The 23,299-nt window shown below is 35.0% G+C and overlaps 1 protein-coding gene across 4 annotated transcripts in view; it reads left to right on the plus strand.

Moving 5' to 3' along the window:
- The window catches only part of ARHGAP26 (Rho GTPase activating protein 26), a 295,272-nt gene that overhangs the window by 224,960 nt on the left and 47,013 nt on the right, over positions 1 to 23,299 (plus strand). Inside the window, exon 21 of one of the 4 annotated variants that reach the window (XM_083353578.1) lies at positions 16,730 to 19,805. The exons of the other annotated variants lie outside the window; for them this stretch is intronic. Coding sequence (XP_083209704.1) covers positions 16,730 to 16,814 — 85 coding nt within the window. The 3' untranslated portion in view covers positions 16,815 to 19,805. Of the gene's footprint in view, positions 1 to 16,729; positions 19,806 to 23,299 lie in introns of those variants that run through there. 4 annotated transcript variants of the gene reach the window in all.

Here is a 23,299-nt window from a genome sequence, read left to right on the forward strand (position 1 = left end):
AGCCTGTCAGCCAGCAACTCTTTCTCATTTTTTAGCCTTGCTAGTCACAAGTACACCAAGGCTCTGTCCTTCTAAGAGGTGCTGAAGTGTAACCAGGAGGTGGTTAAGGTATGTGCTGTTCCTTTCCCTTGAATGTTTTTATCGCAGTAAAGAAGGTTGAACGATCTACCTGGTGAAGGGAAAAGGGCCCTTTATCTTGTGGCAGTAGAAACAATTGCGATCCGGGCTTTTGAATTTATCCCAGAGGCACAAAAAGAAATTCCAAGGAACATTGTGATAAAATTTTAGACGTAAAAGTGTCATAGAGATAGTAGTTCCAGATGTTGGGTTTAATGATTAACTCTGTGCTCCTATGTGTATGTGTTGACTGAAGAATGCATAGGCATGCAGGAAATCTTCTAATCTATGAAAACTGACCATCAGAAGATAGTTCTTAGGCTGCCTTGATAAGAGATTATTGATTACGTGCAATTCAACTTGATACTTGTGCCAAGGCCACAAAATGAATTGTTGTTGTTGTTGTTGTTAGCTGCGAAGTCGTGTCTGACCCATCGCGACCCTATGGACAACGTTCCTCCAGGCCTTCCTGTCCTCTACCATCTTCTGGAGTCCATTTAAGTCCATTTAAAATGGATACCTGAAGCAAAGGTGAACTTGGGAAAGTGAAAGGTTTACATGGAATACATGCTAAGCACCTTGTTGTACTTTATTCTGCTTTTTTTGGCACATTTCAGGCAAACCAGAGAAGCATTGGATTTTATATTCAACAACCTATTAGAAATCACAGATATTGTGTGTGTTTTGTTCTTCAGGCACGTCAGACCTGAATATTGTGACCATTATTAAGAACTAGTCTTTGAAGCTTCAGATCCCTTCCAGTCTTAGTTCTCTGTATTAATCAAGATCAACTATTGAATTATTTTATTCAAAGAATCATAACATTGATATTGGCATGAAGTTTATTTTAATTCAGAGAACACCTGACAATGAGAGACATCTCTAACCATATTTATATAACAATCTCATTAATTGCAAAAAAGGGGCTGAGACATATTCAGCTGATGTATAATTGCCTCACCTAATTGTGATTGTGGGGGGGGGAAATCAAGGCTTGTGGCATCTGGAAGGATCTCGGCTCATTCTCTTATGTAACTTAAGGGGTTGATGGTGGAGGCATTTCTCTCTTCTCCTCTCTTTGGTTTTGGGGACTTTCAAGTCTATCTGTTTTACTATAAGAGCTAATATATAGAAATTCACTTACTCAAGAGTCATCATGCATCTTTAACTGGAGCTATTTTTATTGATAGCATGGGGTGAGTCAAATCAGTTATTTTATTAATATCTTGATTATTCTACTCTCATCCCAAATTGGATCAACCAGCAATCTATAATAAATGTACAGGAAAAGTAACTTGCAGGGTATTTAGATATTTGTTCAGGATAGATTGCTTTAAAGATACCTGAAAGTAGAGTTCAGTTGCAACTTAGGATGTAAGGAAAAAAGTTCCCTTGCTAGCCATCCTGATTGAGATGAATAACTTGCAAGAGGGACTGTTGCCAAATTTTTATTTTTCTATCTGAAAGTTTAACTTGTTTTTAAAGTTCTGTTTCTCTTTTTGAGTGCTGGATCTGAGTTACTTAACATGTGTCAATGTGAATCTCTAATGAGCATAAAACCAGTCAGACAAAAGCAGAGTTATTTCCAGCTGTTCAGTTTTTTATTAAAATATGGTTCTCTTAAATATTGATCCAGGAAGTAGCGTTCTTCTAAGAAGCAGTCTTTCCCTTTTTTTACCCCAATATCTGTGCAATCTCAGGAGACATTCTGTCACAAACGGAATATTTAGAGGTCTAATTATGTTTACACAATATCGGCTCAGATCCAGTTTTTTTGTCAGGACAATTCTAACAGCCATTTTTCTTATCTCCAAGTGATCAAGTAAAATCCTCTTCTTGATTTATCGTACTCTGTAAGAGATCTTCTTTCTAAAATAATTCTGTATTATCCCAGGAAATCAGTATCCACAGCAATATTTTAAGTTTGTGTGCCATGAAAGAAATGAATGATAGACCAGTAAGGTTGATTTGCCTACAGAAATGTTCTGTATACTGAAGGTTTGCTAATGTTGATATATCCAACTTTTGATTGTGATGCTTTTTTTATGTTTTGAAGGTTCTCAGATACCCTTCAAAAATATACAAATGAAAGACATATTCCTTAAAATAGAATTCCTTTTCTCTCTATCTTCTGGATAGTACTTATTGTATAGTAGACTAATTATCTCTTCATGTGATTCAGGAATTCCTAGGTTAATGTATCCTCTACTTGCATAAACAATTAAGACTCTTATGATACTCTCCAAATGCTTTGTTGCCTATAACCCTGATCCGGCAGAGAGAATGTTCTGAGAAATGATGATTTATATATACAGCTATAAATGAGTGATATCCTGAGGAGACCTACTGCTTTTTCTGATACCATAATTGTATCCATTCTTCTTTTGGAAAAGCCTTAGATCAGGCATGTCAAACTGCCGGCCTGCTGAAACCGTGCCCACCCCATTGCTGGCAAAGGGGGAAAAGTACATTGTGCGACGTTCACGTGACGTTGCAAGTTTGACATGCCTGCCTTTGATAGTTGATTTGATGACATTAATGGCATATTCAAAGTTGACAAATAAGCACTATATTAAACCCTGACATTGTAAGTGCTATTTGATGCTACAAAAAAATTGACTACTTAATTTTAAGAAGATTCCTAGTATTTAGAAGATCTGTGATGGTAGGATTGCCTTTGTTCATCAGTCTGATCAGAGTTGTCCTCTAGAGGTGACCAGGGTATCAACCCATACCTGTTGTCCAAAATATTGAGAGCTTTGTGAATTCCTTGGTGCTCTCTAGCTTGACTGTTTCCTTTTTGCTTGCAGGTGTTACTTTCATTACCTTATTTATATTCAGTAACTTACTTTACCAGTGTTGATGAGGGTGTGCTTTTCTTCTTGGGAGCTCCTTGATTGGACAATTGATTGTTTGTCTGGTGTTAATCCCTGCTTATCTGAGTAGTGGCTACTAGAGAGGATACATTCTGGTCTTTTTTTGTTCCTTCTTGTTTTTTTGTTGTCTCTTTTGAGTGGTGTGTAAATGTGGAATATGTAAATTAAGAGCTTTACCAACTGTTCTATAGCATTCTGCAGGAATCATAGACAATAATTGTTTACAGCAAGAAACTTTCCTTTTTAAGCATTAGAAGTTATACTAGATAGAATGTTCTTTAGGTTTATACTGTAATTATACTGTAATAGCAAATATAGGACTTGACTTGTCAGTACTTTGTCAGTTTAATCTTTGAGGAATGATGGATCATTTTAAAGGTACTGAGCCATGAATTATGTTGTGAAATACCTTTTCATTGAACCATTGTGGTAACTCAATACCCTTCAGATATAATCTACCATAGTTTCTTCAGGTACATTATCACCAGTCTAGTTCATTTATGGCATTCTGTTCCCGATTATAAATCTATTGCTTTTTATCTTCAGAAGCTGGTTTTTGAATAACAGTTTTAAAAGGTGATTATCTTATGGATTATGACTTTTTCTTTTATGTTTTTACAAAAAATAATAGCAGACTTCCACTTCATTTCATTGGATGCAGATTTACATGTTTCTCTGTAGGAAATAGTTGCAAATTGTTAAGCCAAATGAGCAAGAGATTGATCGGTATAATTTTGGTTGTATTTTTCAGTCAGATAAATAAGCAAATTTTATGAATTGCTATAAACTTAAACCTTAGGATATGTTGTTGTGTTAGCTGATGGTCCAGGTAAATTTATTAGCTTGTAGATCAGTTTAATATTGTTTTGATATGTTTCAAATTGCTGGACATTTTCACCTCAGGGCAAATCAGAACAGTTGTCTTGACAGCTTGTATAGGAACACAACATGCACAAAGATCTGTACCTTTGCTCAGGTTACAATCCACCCTAGACCCTTACAAAAAATCCAACCTTTTCAGAGGAAGCTAAAAAACAAATTATTGGTTTTATTAGCTATTTTATGGAAGTCCGCTGCGGCAGAGCAGTGTAAACTTGAGTTAAGTGAATAAATGTGGCTTCTTTTATGCTAAGCATTTCTAGACTAGAAACTTATTTTCCTTTAGACATTTCCTCAGTCTTCATTTCTGACCTTTCAGAAAACGAAGACTTTTTATTTCTCAAGACATCTGCAAACTAATCAATTTAATGCTTATTAGTTTCCTTTAGACATTTCCTCAGTCTTCATTTCTGACCTTCCAGAAAACGAAGACTTTTTATTTCTCAAGACATCTGCAAACTAATCAATTTAATGCTTATTGGTCAATCTGCTTTATCACTGACAATATGTGCTTTTGTGATTAATAAGTTTACAGCAAAAACAATGATGAATATTTTAGTATTATTTTGGTTAAATTAGCTACCTTGACTATGAATTTATGATGGTATATTATTAATCAATGCTTATGCTCAGCTTGGAAGTTTCTAAAAGTGATGGCCATGCCATTTGAGAATTCTGAGTTTTATAATCCTCACATGTGTTGGGACTAATTTGTGGTAGCAGGTATATACACAACCATTGATTAATTAATATTCCTAATACTATGATGGCTGCAATTTCCATCATTTCTGTGGTTTGCCTTTGCCCTTATCACTCCTGAGAAAATGGGGCAAGTAAAAGACAAACCAGGAAGCTCTTAATATTTCACTTTATTTTTCTTCAACCACTCTCGCTATCATGAAGTCAAGAAGGAAAGTAACTGTTCTTCTTGCCTTAATTTCCTCTATTATGTTTTCTTTTAGCTACTTGGGTCAAGTATCCATGAAAGAACATAGCACTTGTCATTCTACTCCTGTTTGGTCCCTTCATTAGTGCTTCACTAAGAGAAATGGCTATGAGGAGTCAAGTGCTTCCTTGAATTTCCATGTGGTATATATCAGGGAGATGTTTGAAGACAGACGTCTTCACAGATCCGTTTTCCAACCACTTTGTTTCTTGCCTTGCAGTTGTAGCGCAGTCACCATTTTGCCTGAAAAAAATTACAACTTCAGCATTTTATTTATTTATCATGTTTCTAAGACCACTCAGCTCCTCAAGAACTCTAGGCAATTAAAAATAATGATACCAAATATCAAAGGGAACACAATGTGATTTATTGCACTTTCATTTGTTTAAAAGAAGGGTTTGAATATTTAGCATCTAGAAAACACATCTAGTCAAATTGAGTAGCAAAGTTGTATTTACTTTATGATTTAGCTGCTTCTATAATACACAGGAAATCTGAATAAAGTACCAAATGCTAAACAGAATACAGTGACATCAGTAGTAAAACTATTTTTCACCAGGGTTAAACTGTTACAAACTGTTCAGTTTTTAATCTCTACAGTAGTTGCAAGCAAGGCAAATAGTAACAAGAGAGCTGCTACATAGTATTTGTAATCTACTAGTTGGTAATCAAGAGATTACTGGTAAATAATAATATCCAAACAAGCAGAAATGTTCTAATTCAAAATCTCAAGTGCAACTGCAACATAACTGTTTTTATTTAGAACATAATATAAGCCGTGGAGACAGCGAAATAATGTAAGATAGCAAATGAAATCTAATTGTTATGGTTAAGTTTCTATTCTCTTTGAGTAGACATATTCTTCTTAAAGCTCATCTCTTGAAGGGTTAACCGAGGCCTGTACATGTGCTTCTTTTTCCTTTCACTTGGCTATTTATTTTAAGAAAATTCTGGCTAGCCAAACCACAGAAAATAGAGCATCATTTTTAAAAATCTTTTCCTGTTTACCAAAGAATAAAACTGAAATGCAACATTAATCTGCGGGACACTAAGCTTTAGTTTTCATTTCTAATTTTCTCCAGCTTTCTTCTGTCAGATAGATGAATCAAAGAATTTGGCCTGAAAGAGATATTCTGTTAAGTGATTTTGCTGAAATAGGAATTAGAAGCAAGAGAGGATAGATCTGTGCACCATCAAAATATTTTATATAATTGTTATTAAAGGTTTTTTTTTCAAAAGGAATATTAAAAACTAATTCAAACTGAAAGAATAAGTAAAGAAAGAGAAAGAAATCAAAGAGAAAGCTAAAAGTGCAGGAAAGGGGGAAATGAAAGAAAAAAAGATATAGATGGGTAGCTTCTAATCTTCTTTAGAGCAATTATAAGTACAGTTATAAATTTGCCTCTTACTCTATGGTTACAACATAACTGTCTTCCTTCTTTAATCTATCCTATCTAATCATCAAAACCATAAATCATAAGTTTATATTTTTCTGTTCCACAGAAAAAAAAATCTACAAGGGGTTTCCAGTCAGCAATAAATGTAATTATTTGCCTTTTCCCTGGTCGAAGAAGTCAATTTAGCCATGTCAGCAAGTTCCATCATCATTCCAACTGTTTATTCATAAATCCCAAAAGAAAAATGTCTGGCCTCAATTGGATATTAATCTTTTAAAATCCTCTGAATCAGTTTATGCATATATTTAAATCCAAAATTTTCTAGCTTTTTTACAGTTTCATCAAACATATGAAATTGGAGGTAAAATGTCCCATCCCGTTCTTCACACTTGCTACATAAATTTGAAGTGACTTTATACATTCTAAACAATTTGTTTGGTAACATACATAGTGTCAGTAGTACATCCTTTTAAAAATTCTCCTTAAGATTATAACATAACGTAATTTCAACTCTTTCAGCCTTATTAATTAATTGATTAATTGGATTTATTTGCCATCCATCTCATATCCAATGTCTCTGGGTGGCTTACAACATAGAAACAATGAAAAACATTAAATCCATCCATCATAAAAAGCCCAGCAGATAAAAACCATTAACAGATGGAATCATAGATACAAGATGGCAGAGGGGAGCCGGACGGAAGAAAAGGGGAGGTAGGATGGAATTTAATTACTTAACCACCTCCAGGATGAAGCTCTCCCATTGGGTCCCCAAGCCACCTGGTAGAGCCAGGTCTTTTAAATAAGAGAACATTGACAACACCATCCCTCTGCAATCAGTTCTTTTCTTGATTTCATTTTACATTCTCCTTGACAGAATACTGGTGTCTCGTGATAAGTTAGCCATTTGTGTTTGCCTATTATTTCTCACCTACAAAATGCTTCTTGTGCTGAGATCCACAAAGGTGTTTTCAGGTGCAACTTGGGTTTGTATCTATTCCTTATTCTCAGTATGGCACATTTAACATAATGATTTTTAAAATCTGTATAAAACTTGTCTTTATTGTACTGCAGATACCCATGCCATCCAAATCTTATGTCATGTCCTTCTAACTCCAAATCTCTTCTTCATTCATCCAAATCAAACACCAAGCTGCAAAATACTATATCAAATCAGATAAATTAGTCCTCTTCTTTCATTTGCATCTTGTAATGCCTTATATTTAACTTGTGTTTTTTTTCTCCTTCACACAAATTTAGATATATGTAAATATATCTGCCAGTGTTTCAGTGGTACATCAATTGTCAAAACAGGTATTGTCTGAATCAAAAATGTAATTCAAGGTAAGACAATTTATCACAGAAATTCTCTCCAGCAATGATGGTTGTAATTTTTCCCATCTTAAGATATCTTTTTAAACTTCATTCCATGTCTTAACATAGTGATTTTGAAATAATATACAGTTCATAATTATCAGAGTGATACACAGGTATTTATTTTCTTTAATCTAAAAAACCACTTCTATTCATCAATACTATTTAATCTATTATTTTCACATTTTTATTAAGATCTTTGTGTTCTGTTTATTAGTCTTGAAACCTGCTAATGCACCATATTCTTCTAATTTGCCCATTTATATTTCATATACATTCAAGATATTTTCTAGACCCAACACCAAGTCATCTGCAAAAACCCTTACTTTTAACCTCTTTTTTAAAATCTTCAATCCTACAATCCTCTTGCTTTATATCACTATTTAGTATTTCAAGAACCAAAATAAACAAGACAGGAGACAATAGACATCCCTGACTTGTTCCTTTTTGCATATCACAGGGTTTGTTAGATCTGAATTGATCAGTATTTCTGCTTTTTATGACATGTAAAGCCATTTCATGAATGGCTTAAAATTGTTCTTATAAAGTTCTTTCCAAAAGTCTTATTTTCCAAAACCTTGAACAAGAAAGCCCAAATTATCAAAGATTTTCTCTGCATCTAAGAAAAATCAGTGTGGCTTGTTTTTCATTAAGTTGCTCCAGATATTCCTGAATGCCCAAGACACGTCTAACATTGTTGTTTAACTGACTTTAAAAAAAATCTGTGTTGATGGTCATGCATAAATCTTGCACAAAATTATTTTCAGTCTATCAATTAGAATTGTTGTGAAGAGCTTGTGGTTATTATTCAATAATGAGATCTACCTGTAGACCCTTGTTAAAGTCAAATCCTGTCCTTTTTTTAGATATTAATGGCTTCTTTGCACTCTTTGGCAATTGTCCTCCCTGTAGGATAGACTTCATTGTGTTTTTTAAAAGTTGCACAAGTTTATCCTCAAAATATTTATAAAAACAAGCTGAGTATCCATCTGGTCCAGGCACCATTCCTAGTTTTTCTTTTTTATATTTTCCTTATTGTTATACATCTCTTCGTAATCCATCTCTGATCCTACATGCAGTAGTCCTCAACGTATGATCTCAGTTGGAGCAGGAATTTCTACTGCTCAGCAATATAGTTGCAAAATGTGATGTGGGTGTGCTGCAGATGAGTGGAAGAGCTCCTGGGGGGAGGAGGCTAATGCAAGTTGTTTATGAGTTAGGGGCCTGCAATGAGGGCGATGTGCAACCTCAAGAAGGGCAATAAAGACAGTGAGGAATACATATGTGCAAATGCAGGGAGGAAAGGGAAAAATATGCTGCAATTCGAGCTTCTTGGTGTACCACAGATCTGGACTGCAGAAGAGCCTTGAGCTGCAGTGCAACTAAAGCAGAACCACCCCAGCCTGGCCCGGCAGTGCAGCACAAAGCCACAGGAAGTCCCAGCAGCATTGCACAACACCACCAAAATATTTTTTGAATAATAACATATTTTTTTCTCTCTTTGGCAGAGCATTTATTCCATTTATATTCCACATTAAGCACCTGTAATCCATAATCAAGCCAAAAAATTATAAAAGGCCATAGCTGTAGCACCTAGTACAAGTTCATCCCTCTGATTTTCCTGTTGCCTCTATTGGAGTTTTTGTGTATTCTGTGACAACTCTATTTGAATTTCCTCCAATTCATCTGATTTTTTCTAGAAATTCCCTCACTTTCTGGACAGAATTCAATCAAAACTTCTGTTGTTTAGAAAGTAAAAATCACACCTTCCATTTGTCCCATCGAATAGGAACTTTTGATGCTTTAATCTCTCAGGCAAAAGGAATATTCTTTTCTCTTATGCAAAATTATAGTAAGAATTTATTTAAGAGTAGTTATATCAGCATTAACAATCTTCAGTCTTGGACATAAAAGACTTCTGCAAAATTTAATCTCTTGTCTTCCTGATAAAGTGCATGAAAACATCCCTTGGAATGTTTATTTTATTTATTAAATAGAATAGAATAGAGTAACAGAGTTGGAAGAGACCTTATAGGTCATCTAGTCCAACACCCTGCTTACGCAGTAGACCCTATACCATTTCTGACAGATGGCTGTCCAGTCTCTTCTTGAAAGCTTGTAGTGATGAAGCACACACCCACATCTGTAGTCAAACTTTCCATTTTGGTTTATTGTTCTGTCAGAAGATTCCTCCTTATTTCTAGGTTGAATCTCTCCTTGATCAGTTTCCATTCATTTTCCTTGTCTGGCCTTCAGGTGCTTTAGAAAATAGATTGATCCCCTCCTCTCTGTGACAGCCACTCAAATATTGGAACACTACTATCATGTCATCCCTGGTCCTTCTCTTCAGTAGACTAGACATGCCCAGTTCCTGCTCCATTCTTCATATGTTTTAGCCTCTAGTCTGCTAATCATCTTTGTTGCTCTTCTCTGTACTCTTTCTAGAGCTTCAACATCTTTTTTATAGTTTGGTGACCAAATCTGGATGCAGTATTCTAGGTGTTCTAGGTCTTACTAAGGTTTTATAGAGTGCTATTAGTATCTCACATGATTTTGATTAAATCCCTCTGTTAATGCAATTTAGGATTACATTGGCTTTTTTGACTGCCGTTGCATACTGCTGGCTCATATTTCATTGTTTGTCTGTTAAGACTCCAAGATCCCTCTCACAGTTATTGCTATTAAACCAGTTTCACCCAATCTATATGTGTACTTTTGGTTTTTTTTCCCCTAAGTGTAAGACTTTACTTTTCTCTACATTGAATTTCATTTTTTTAGTTAGGACCCAAGGTTTAAGTCTGTCAAGATCCATCTGGATTTTGAGCCTATCATCTAGAGTGTTAAATTTTTAGGCCACCCTTCCCCTCTGTAAGACAACTCTGGGTGGCTTACAGATTATAGTATTTTTATTCTTGTAAATTTTATGTTGTATATACTTTATCAATTTGTGCTCTGCATACTCTTCAACCCAACCTAAATAATTTTGCTAAAGACTTTAACAATCTAATATCTTTGACAGAATCTTTTGGGATTGCCGTAAATTTCAAACAAAATTTTCTCTCTCTCATTTTCCATAGAGACAAATTATCTAGTTCCAGCTTTTAGTCTATAACTTATGTCTTAGTCTCCAACAAATCCACTTAGTCATTAATTTGTTTTACTTATTCAGGCATTTATTTTAGAGGAGTTTCCATCTTCTTAATTTTTTTCTTTCATCCCCTCTTCCATCTTTACAAGTCCTTCCTCCATTCCTTTTTTTCCAAAAGCTATCAATCACTGTATCAAGTGATTCGGCTAACTTAATACCCAGTTGCTCAAACATTTTCCAAAATAAAACTGGTCTAATTCCTCCCTCTGCAAATTGCTCTAGAGATTCTCTCCTCCCCTCCATTCTTGCTGTTTCTCTTGTATGTGGCCCATTATGTTATAATCCAGAAATGAAAACGTCTCAAACAAGGAAAAAAGAAAAAGCTAGCTCTCCCACACACACACACACACACACACACACACACACACACACACACCTCTTTTTTTGTCTTTCTGTGCCTTAATAGTTTTATGTCAACTGGAACTCTAAGTGCACTCAGTGTCACAGTCAACATCTGCATAGTTACAAACAGCATCACAATCCGGCTCACATTACCTTTATCTGTTGTTTTGTAAAATCCACTAGTTATCTGTACTCTTTAATAGTAAACAAAAAACATCCCCACAAAGGTCCTGATTCTTTTGTTCAAAAAACTAAGCTTTCAAAATAACCGTCTCATTTTTCCATTTTAAATTTTCTTAATTTTTTTTTTGCTTAGTTTCCTTTTCTTTATTCTTTTGTAATCCAGAAAAAATAATAACACAAAGAAGAATGTTCTCATTCTGCTACTCAGAAAATCTCTCTTTTGAAAGTAGTTAAGAAATGAGATTCCTGTCCATACAGAGTTTGTTAGGGTTGTGGAATCCCTCAACTCCTAGCTGCTCAATTCACAAGCTAACTGCAAAAACCTCAGTTCCTGCTACCTACTCACTAGGAGCAGCTGCACCAAATGCAAGTGGGTGATCTCATGATCTCTCCTTTTTCTGGAGAGACTTCACCAGCTAGAATTCACTGTCCAAGCACTGATCTCTAGTGCTGTCCCAACACCTTCAGGGACATTTGTTCACCATGAATTTTCACTGGAGGTTCTCTGTACCAAAACAAAATATTAAGGGCCGTTCAAAATGGAATCTATTAAAAAAACAAAATACTGTACACATAACTTTTGTTCTGCAAAATCTCATGATATCCATTTCATTTTTTTTTAAATTTCACATGTCATACTGTTGTGGTAGAAATGAAATTCTAATCCTGCAAAGGAGGGTAGTACAAGTTTAGCGCTTACTTTAGAAAAGATCATGAATCAATTTGTAAAAATCATAATTAAGTGAGTTCCTTCCAAAGATACATTTAATTTTAGTGTATTTCTATAGTTCTTTCTCCCATTTTTTTGATGTCATCTTCATGTGGTAACTCATGTCAGAATTGTAAGTCTTGTTTTTGTTTGTTGCAAGGTGATGACAAAATATTAAATTGCTCCATTCTCTTAGTTTCCTTCAGGGTGAAAATGTTGTCTCACACTTGAATCCTGACCTCCTGAGGATTTGAGGGCTTACAGTATTTAAAAGAAAATTCTTACCTGCAGTGATCATTCAAATTTGATTGTTAACCCACTTTTTCTTTTTTTGAAAAGTGATACTAATTCCATATTATTAAGTCACGTGAATTGTCCACAGCTGCCTAATCTCCTTCCTATAGTTAGGTCAGTAGGATTCTGTAACTATAGGTCCGTGGTGGCGAACCTATGGCACGGGTGCTACAGGTGGCATGCAGACGCCTCTCTGTGGGCACGCGCGCCATCGCCCCAGTCCCAGGCCTTCAGCTGGGTTTTATAAAACCTTTTTGCTTTAGGCCTCTGCTGCCGTGTGCAAGAAAAAAAAAGTTTCAATCAATCAATCATTTTCAACTTCTCACGGGGAAAAAAAATCTCGCAAAGTTGGAATTGATTGATTGAACTTTTTAGTCCCATCCAATCTGCCGTTACCACTGCAGCCACGCCCACCCAATGGGCCACGCCCACCCATTGGGCCATGCCCACCCGGCACCCGGCAATAAATAAGTGGGTTTGGGGTTGCAGTTTGGGCACTCGGTCTCTAAAAGGTTCGCCATCACTGCTATAGGTTATTGATGCTTATTCCAGTACTCTGTGAGTGTCTCTCCAGATACATACACAAATTCAATTGTTTGTGTAGAATGAACATTCTCTTAATGTTAAACATTATGTTCCTGAGTGATGATTGGAACAGCACAGAGGGGATACTTATATTTATTGCAAGAAGAAGTGATGATCAGCAAGTACTGTATAATCTTCTGCCAGCTTTGCTTGGCAGCTTAATATTAGTTTGATATTGGGAGTATGTCTGAAAATGAGACAACTCTTGCACACATTTATATTGCATCACATGCCAGAGCTTTGTTGTATTATTAATATTTGAAACTAGTATGCTTCCTTCTATTGAAATCTGATTTGTCAGCTGCTGTTTAGTTTGCTAGCTTAAATGGCCAGTGGATCCCTATTAAGAAACAATTATTTCACCTCTATGTAAGTTCTGCATATTTATTTGTATTATTAAATTTATTGGCTGCCTACTTTACCACATTGTTGGCACTAAGTCTGTGTTTGATGTACGTGATAATGTTACAGAATTCTTTTTTTTTCTGTTATGAATCAGCACTCGAGATCAACAATTGTGAGATTGGCGCAACAGGCTTCTTAAATGGTGGACCAAAAATAGTGGGAGTTTTCATAAAAAATATTTCTAGCCTATTTAGACAAAAGGAAAATCCCAGTGTATTTTGTAAGAATACAGTAACAAAGTATCTTGGCTGTAATTCTCATGTAGTTTTTCTGATTTAGGAACAAAATATATGTAATTTTTGTTACGTTGCATTGGTTTCTCTTATTTCCATTAACTTGGCATGGAAACTTTGGAAACGCTTTGTCTTTTCAATGTTTTGCTTGTGCTTCTGCTTGCCTTTCAATGTTGGTTTTACAAGTCAACTCACAAAATGATGCCCAACTTAGCAGTGAAAACCACCAATCTCAGAGAGCACCAAGGACCTGCCACAGTTCAACCCTGAACTACAATTATTCTTTTCTACCTTTCATTACCATTCCATCTTTCATTACCAGTGATAATTATTTTTGTAAAATTAATTTAGTTCAGCAAATTTATAGCATAGTGATAGTAATATTTCTACTCGTGTAACGATTATAGAACATAGAAACAATTTTCAAAATTGCACAAAGCTTCACCTGTTGAAATGATGCATTTTTACGTGTCCTCATCTGAACCAAGCAGTAGAAAAGTACAGTAGTTCAGCAAGTTTTATTTATTTTTTATTTTATTTTAATCCCATTTATATCCCGCCCTTCTCCGAAGACTCAGGGCGGCTTACAATTCAAGCACAAACCAATGTGCTTAGCAATAGCCTTCATTCTATGTATATGCCTGCTTATTAGGGCTTTCACACACACCCCAAGCAGCATTATTACAAAGTCAGCTTAATTGCCCCCAACAATCTGGGTCCTCATTTTACCTACCTCGGAAGGATGGAAGGCTGAGTCAACCTTGAGCCTGGTGGGACTCGAACCTGCACTAATTGCAGGCAGCTGGTGTTACTTAAGGAGGCATTTAAGTTTATAGCTTAAATAATAATAATATCCTTGCATCGCCATTATGTGTTAAATGCTAAATCTTTCTATTTCATTCCATGGCTTGTTCAAATGCTAGAAAGTTGAGTTTGTTGAATCCCTGGTGCTCTCTGAGCTTCGTTTTATTTGCTTGCAGAGATTTCAGTCCTGACTGGGTAACATTATTAGTGCTAGTGAGTGTGGAGTTTTCTCCCTCTTTAAATATTGTGGCTTTCCCTGCTTGTGTTGATGGTGTGGTGGGTTTCTCTTCGGTAGTTCCCTTAATAAGGGTATTGTTTTCTGCTTTATTGTTTGTCTGATGTCAATCCCTGCTTATCTGGCTGTTGGTTGCTGGACAGAATGTGTTCTGATCTTTTTTGTTGAGTTAAGTCTTCATCACTTTTTTCCTCTAAGAGGGTAATTTTATTAGCTTTTTTAGAAATGTTAATAGATTATTGAAGACCAACCAGAAATTTTAGAAATGAAAAAAAGAGTGCTGTCTACTAATATGTACTAAAAGGGCCCAGGTAAGTCTTATCAGAATATTTCCTTCCTTCCCCCCCCTCCCCGCGCTCCTCTCTTTTTAAGGGGACTACACATTTTGGAGCTATTAAGCATACGAAGTCCCTGTTAAGTGCTTTTTTGGACTTTGTTTTCTGGCTTGGTCTTTCAGTCATTTTTAAAAATTATTTCTCTAAGCCTACAACTATATTGATGCTTCTCTTGTTTCTTAATGGTCTCAATGAGTTTTATCTAGTTCAAGGAAAAGTGATAAATAAGCAAGTAAAGAAATACTTCAGAAAGTAAAGTTTTCTCTCTGGATTGCTAATAACTATCTATGTAATATATCCCAATTTACACTATATGATAAACTATATTTCAAATGTTTATATAGTTACCTAAGGTAACAGATCATTTTATTTATAGCCCAGCTGAAAATTGATAGCATCCCACAGATCAACAGCTATGGTTTTCAATGGGTTACAAAATAAAAGAGATCAAATTTTGGTGAAAAAAATCATAACACAGCCAAATTTTTAAAAAGGATGCACTTTATGAATATGTTGTATCAACCTATTGTTGTGACATTACTAACTTTCTCCTTTATCCATTGCAATTCAGTGGTTTAATTATTTTTGCTTGTCTTCTTATACATGCTTTAGTATACAACTTCACTGAACCCTGAGAATATAAATGTATAGACTCACCCTCTCTTCATGCATTTTACCTAGTGATGACTGTATGACAATGTCTTTTTCAAAGAACCCTAGTAATGAATGGCATTAAAAGTGGTGAACTGACAGTGCATTTTCACTGCATTCCCTCTTTAAATAGATGTGTATCATCTTAATTGTCATTGGTTTTTTGTCACATCTTTTTAATTTGCAAGTGTGTGAAAATAGCAGCAAACAAATCTGCAATTTGTATTTTTGGCTCACTATGATTCTCTCTTGTATTTCTTGAAATGCCACATTTCTTCAAATTTCCATTAAGCCAAAAAGCAAAATTGGGATCCTTTGTCTCTGGACACTGAAAACAATACTGTGCAGCCTCTTACCAGCCTTTACTCTCTTGGTCATATCTGATAAAACATTGTAGGATATTGAACCATTGACTGAGCTTCTTCTCACATCTCTTCATACTGTGTTCTGTTTGTAGAGTAAGTTCAAGCAAATGCAGGATGTGAGGACTTTACTGTTTTTGAAGTAGTCTAGAAACATGTTTTAATAGAAGTTACATATTTAATAGCATCTGAAGCTGGAACTAGAAGTCAGTACATGGGAACTTACAGTTTGATAGTGAATTTTTTTTAAGAAAAAGAGTTTACAACTTCTCATTTTGGCTCCAGGTTTTTTGTCCAAATTTCAAGAGGATTATTCTGTTATATGTCTTATGCAGGGGAACCCTAATCGATAAATAGGTGTATTTGAAGCAGTCCTCCTAATCAAGGAAATGTGTCTGCCCTAAACTTCCTTCTGTTGGCTTTGTCAAACAGGCTACTAGTACAATTGGATCAAATTTCTGCATTAGCACTAGATTTTCTCTAAAGGTTCAGAGGGAAAAACACCTCCAGAAACCTTAAGTCATAAAGACATCCTGTCTCATTCTGAAAAGAGATCCCTCTGCTTAATTAAGTTCATAAATTAGCAGTCGCTATAGCAGCCCTACTTTGCCACCAAATGGAGGTAATATAATCTCACCAATCTTTTCTGCTGTTGTAATGGATCCCAACTATCAATTAATGTGCCCTTGAGCCTTTCCATTTGGTAGCATTATGGTTGCGAAGAAGCCGATGTGCAGACAAAATTGACATAAGAGTGCTAAGCTTTGAAATTATTAATAGCCTAAGAATTATAGCAGGTTATTTCACTTTTTTTGGTTATGCTCCATTTTTTTCATCCATGTTCTCATATTTAGAGTCCCCCCTGCTCCAACAGAGGCCTCTGGAGATACAGCTACTGCACATCAAACATCTGGGGAAAATGGCAGCGTTGACAAGTGATGCTGAGCTCAACTACCCTTGAAGTGGACTGCCTAGGAATTGTATTGTGTCCATAAATGTTGAGTGCATTACATTCAGAGGACCTAGGAGAAAATGCAAAACAGTACACTTTCCCATTTACATGTTAAAGAGAACTCTAAATTTTTACTAGGCCATCCAGCAAAAATGGTGCTACTTCAATAAAGATATATTCTACCTTCATCTGAAAAATAAATTAAGGAACAGTTAAAAACTGATCTTTCTATCAAATTAGTTGAACCTATATATTCTTTCTGAAAGATGGGAATGAAAGGCAAACAAAAAGTCGAATAGAAGCCACCGTGCCAGCTTAGTTTGCTTCTCACATCCCCTCATCTTTTATATAAATCCTGATAGGCTTTGTGATTAGGCTGTTAATACAGTTGTTGTTAGTTGTGAAGTCATGTCCGACCCATCGCGACCCCATGGACAACGTTCCTCCAGGCCTTCCTGTCCTCTACCATCTTGTTAATACAGAAACCTACTGTATTATATTATATACCTTTTAAGGATTTGATTACCACCTTTGCTTATTATATGCTTTTGCCTAGGACTGCTTTGTGTGTGAGAGAGTGTGTTCCCAAGCTTTTTGATCGTCTCAAGGAATTGAGATCCATCGCTGGATATTTTAAAAAAGAGATTGGACAGCCATTTGTCCAGAATGGTGTAAGGTCTCCTGCTTGAGCAGGGGTTGGACTAGAAAACCTCCAAGGTCTCTTCCAATTCTGTTATTTTGTATTTTACATTGTCCATTCTAATCTTTTCAATAATAATAATAAAAATACAACAAGAACTTAAGAACATTCGTTCTTGGCAAAAATAAGGACAGACAAGAATAGTAATTGGGACTGATGCACTGATGCATCGTAACCAAACCAAACCAAACAAATGGAGGAGGGTTAGGATAATATAATAACCCCCACCCCAAAATATAGCTCTGGGGTAGGTTTGTTTTATTCTCCCTTCAAAGCATGAATTCATTTATAAATATATAATCCTATTGTTAAAACGGTGGAGCAGCTAATGTGCAGGGGGCAATCCTCAAAGATGAAGATAAAGCTTGTTCTGCTCATGTCTATGAATCTTAAGTGAAAAGCCACTAAGGCTGAATTCTACTCAGGATGCCAAAATGGATATAGCGACAACTTGATTATGGGTTATTGGTCGAAGACACATCTGAAAACTCTTGAAAAATAGGCATTTCTAGAATACCAACAATAACCATTGAAAAAAATCTGATCATGATTCTTGTTCACTTCAGGCTAGTCAGACTGCATCCAGCTCCTTTTTAGAAGGACAGTGTCAAACTAAAAGGGCAACCAAGATTATGAGGGGTCAGGAAGGAAAAAGTATAACAAATGGTTGGCAGTATTGAGTGTATTTACCCTGAAGATGAGTAAACTATGGAGAGACATGACAGCTGCCTTCAGTTATCTGAAGGACTGTCACAGGCAGAATTGTTTAGAGGTGTTCCAGAAGACTGGGCAAGAACCAACAAAATTAAATTATAAGACAGTAGATTTGTGCCAAATATCAAGAAAAAATATCTATGGAGATTCTCAGTCATCCAGATCCTGGTTATCTCAAAGGTGCTTTTTTTCAAATGGCAAGTGCACTTTTGTTTTTTCTCTTGAAGACATTTCAGTTTTCATCCAAGAAGTTTCTTCAGAACTGAAGAAACTTCTTGGATGAGAAGTGAAACATCTTCAAGGGGGAAAAAAAACAAAGAAAGTCCAGCTGCCTTTTGAAAAAAGCACCTTTGGGACATCAAGGGGAAAAAAAAAAGATCTACTTGACAACAGGCTACCTTGGGAGTATTGGACTCTTTAAGTGGAAAATCCCAGAGCTTAAAAAGACACAATTCCCTTCTGCCAAAGATGCTGAAGGAGTTAATTCTGGGTTGGATGATTTTCACGGTCCTTTCCAACTTTTACATTCTATGATTCTTCGATGCAGTATTAATAACACATTAGTAAAATGTTATAGTTTTATTGCTATTTAAATTTTAGTGGCTCAGGCAGAAGGTAGTTGCTTTTAGTGTTTGATTATAATAAAAATTAAAAAAATACATATCTTAAGAAATGGTCTCTCATACTCTCAAATTACATTGCATTTTGAGTTCTTTTTTTTCATTATGATGATATATATCCAAGCATTTATCCGTGAATTTGTTCAAAAAGGTGTTGAAGGTGGACTTAAGCGTAAGAGAAAAAGGAAAAAGTGAAGTATTAAAATAATACTGGAACATTTGTTGGAATGCATGTTTACTTTTTAGAGTTGAATCAATGGAATTTAAACAGAGTTGAATCGATGGAATTTAAATTAGTCATAATATTAATATGAGTCATAACTAACTTAAATCTCACCTATTTCAATGAGGAAACCATAATCCTCTGATTTTGAGAATGCTTAGTGTGAATACAACAGGCTAAAAATCCAGGTTGTAGAAATCCAAATGTCTACCAGATAACAAATAATTCTAACAGTTTGCTGACACCTAGTGGCCATCAGGAGTTTTGCAGTTTAGATCTGGTAACCCAAAAGCTAATCCCCAGACTTGAGAAAACAAAAAATCATTACTGTAAAATATACATGTTTTATAAATTCAGGGTTATGAAAATGGAATATATATAATAAATGATAATACATTTATGTATATGTTGCATAAATAAATAAATGGAGTTACAGTATTAGTGTTTATAAAATATACTTTAATGCAACAAGTTAATGTAATATAAACAAGTCCATCTTCTTAAATCATTATGTGTAACTTGTAGAGCTCAATGTTTTTAAATTTCTCATTTAAATATATAGTTGATTCCTTTATATGCTAAAGTGCTAAAATAAAATTTAATTATAGCAAAAATAAAAACTGCTAAGCTCTTTTGCTGTATATAAAAAAGGAATGAAAAGCAAACTATTTTTTTCCAAAAAATCATATCAGGTTATAAAATATTTTTGAATGCATGTAAACAAAAAACTGATAAAATAAAATATATAATTTTATAAAGTGTTCAATTTTCTTGATAAATCAACCACTCTCAAAAGTAATTGTTTTCAGAAGCTACTCCCATACGTATATACAGACTCTATTCAAAAGTCAAAGCTTCATCAGACTAAAAGGCAGGTTAAAGTGGTAGAATCTATCAGAGTAACCTTTCAAATGATGAGATTAATATGCAGATTAAAAAGCTTTTATAGCAATAGCACTTAGACTTATATATCGCTTCATAGTGCTTTACAGCCCTCTCTAAGTGGTTTGCAGAATTAGCACATTGCCCCCAATAATCTGGGTCTTCATTTTACCGACCTCCACTTGGGTAGATAAAATGGTAGTAGAATAATCAGCGTTTTAACTCAAGCCTAACAGATGATCATCATGGGACTTTTATGATTAAAAAGGGTAATTCTTATATCTGCTCTTATTAAAATTGTGTAGCCAGTCTATATTAGCATTTGCACTGATTTGTGATCAGGAACCTTACTCATGATTGTCCCACATATTCCTTTTGCTTACCTATCACTCTGCTTTTACATCTCATTGAGGCACTATTGTTACCCTTGGTTGCATAGTTGGCCAGATGTTTAGACTGGATTTGGCATTTTTGTCCTCCCCATTAGTAACGTAGCATTATTACTATTAATTATGTGTGGGTAATCTACCGTACAGTCTATGACTGGTGGAAACTTCATAATTCAACCAAGGACCTAAGAATTATTGAAGTAGTCTAAAAATACAGGCAATTGCAAGCAGGGTGGTTTCTTGTATTATTATTAGTTCCATTTGTTCCATTGCATTTTTAGAACTTGAATTGTTTATGTATAATTTGTAGCCAATTTATATAATTTCTGTGAGGTATTACACAGTACTTGGCTCTATAAATATCAAGAAAGCTGTTAATGTAGGGGTAAAACAATTCATGGGATATAATACATATACAGAACTTATCATTATAAATAGATCTAGTCTTAATGTTCAATACTATAACATTCTGCTTGCAGTGCCTATCTCCCACAAGAAAATAGCCAGATGGAAAATGATCTATGAAGTTTTTTTTTTCAGTGACCTTGTTCTGTCTCACAGATGTGAAGGAGAAGAAAGAGAAAAGGGCTAGTCAGATTGGCAGGGATTGAAAGCACATAAATCAGTTCAGTAAAAACAAAATCAAGCAGAAGAATATTACAGTCAAGTACAGTGAGGAAAGTTCCTTATTTGAAGCCAAAATGCATGGTCCTTCTTGAGAAATATCTTGTCAATAGGTATCCGAATCTAGCAGTCTGTTTTTATTTTTGAAAAGAAGAAAAATAAAATCTCATTATAGCTACATTGCCACTCTGCTAATTACTCTTGGTTAATCTTGCTTCATATTCTAACAAGATCAATATTCCTGTCATTAAAAATTACTTCTATTGATGAAGGGTAGGTATGCAGTTACCCTTGGACAATTATACTCAAGCTATGGAGACAATGTCGTTTATACAGCGTAAGAAGTTTTTATAACAACAAATTGTTATGCACTAAGAAAGAGAATCCAAAATAGGTCATCAGGTATCTTGGATAAGGTGGTTTCAAGTTGAATCTGATAAAGTGGTCAGGAATTTTAAAATTAATAATTATCATTCATAAGTGAAAGGAATGATTTTGAGAATATACGCAATACAATTATACATTATGGGAAGTGGATATAGATTTGTATAAAAAATGAGATACCTCTAAGTATCAGTGAGATTCTTAGAGGCCTTAATGTTACAATGGTAGGTAAAGGTAATACAGAGAAGGCCTTTAGCCCCATTACAAATGATGCAATAATTCTGGAAAGAATGAAAAATAGAAAGATACATTTTTTCATGTGGATCTGTGGAAAAGGTTGTAGCATTCTGGCAGAAGTATTTCAGGAAAGTAATATCTATAATTAAACAAAAAGTAAAATGTGTCCCTGAGGTTTGTTGCTGCATATTTTTTTAGAGAGAGAATGGTAAGCTGATTAATAACGGCGTTAACAATATTCTTACCCTTAGCAGCCAAACCTATAATAAACCAATCAAATCTTTTCCACAATTCAGTAAATGGAAAAATGGCATGAAAAAGACAATCTAAAACTATGGCTAAAAAAAAGTCACAGAAAATTCAACAGAAGGGCAAATTACATTTTTAAAAATACCTGAAATACAGACTAGAATAGAATGTTTATTGCGATTACTGGCCAATCCATAAAATCCAATGCGTTGGATACATAATGAGATCGATCAGCTACATAGATAAACAGGTTACATACATGCAATATGTAAACTGCTATGCAGTTTACATACTACATGTCAGAATTTGGCTGCACATAAGGAAATAGAGTCATTTGAATCTGAGAATAAATTTTTTAAATAGAATTGTTCAGAGTGACCAGGATATTCCATTAGATGTGGAATTAGCTCACAGTTTCAGCATAAAATGGGCAATACAGAAAGGGCATGTTTGGTGGTTTCCAAAACTCCTTCACTGAATGGTTAGATTCAGCATTTACAAGGAATCTCTCTAAAACTGCTGCATTGAACTGTATAAGATTAAGGCCTTCCTTAATTTGAAAACAATGATTTGCTTTAAATATCTTGTTCTATCAGTAGTGCAAAGGTTACTTAGAAATACATCTTTGGGGAGGGATGTTTTAACATACATGTCTTTGAGAAGCTGCTTGGTTGCCTCTAGTATATGTTCTTTCCCCAGAAAGAACATATAAAGAAAAAAATCCACAAAATCCCACATATTTTTATACATTGCCATGAATCAGGAGGAGACAAATTTGTCTAAAAAAGACTTGACGAGTTAAACCTGCTGGGAGGAAGAACAGTTTAGTCCACTATGTGGTCATCTGTATCCTGTTGCTAAATTCCTACAAATGCCATCGTCAGGACCTAAGATCGTCTTTGAAAAACAACACAGGACTTACAATAATATATAACAATGTGGTGACAATGAACTATTCCAAGTGCTGTGAACTTGTAATGTTATTGAAGTAATATAAATTGAATCAAGATTTAAAGAGAAAGAAAAAAAATTCTTAACATGCATTTGAATCAAAAGAATTAAAGCAAGGGATATTTTATTTTATTGAATTTTATTGAATTTGTAATGGCTGCCCATTCTAATAAACCAGTTAAAAAAGGCCTATCTTTAAAAGCTTAGTTAGAAGATAGACATGTTGTTGTTGTTGTTGCTGCTGCTGCACTGTAGTGGCTCACTTTTCATTGCTTTTGGTAATATAACTTGCATGTCTAGAAGTCTTGAATTCTCTGGGATATTAGTAGGGTGTAGCCCCCAAATGACTCAGATTGTTGGGGGCAATAAGCTGACTTTGTAAAATGCCACTTGGGGGGCCCGAAAGCCCTAATAAGCAGGCATATACATAGAATGAAGGCTATGGCTAAGTACATTGATTTGTGCTTCTTAGATTGTAAGCCGCCCTGAGTCTTCGGAG

This window comes from Vipera ursinii (assembly GCF_947247035.1).
Source record: "Vipera ursinii genome assembly, chromosome: 2".
Classification (NCBI taxonomy): domain Eukaryota; kingdom Metazoa; phylum Chordata; class Lepidosauria; order Squamata; family Viperidae; genus Vipera; species Vipera ursinii.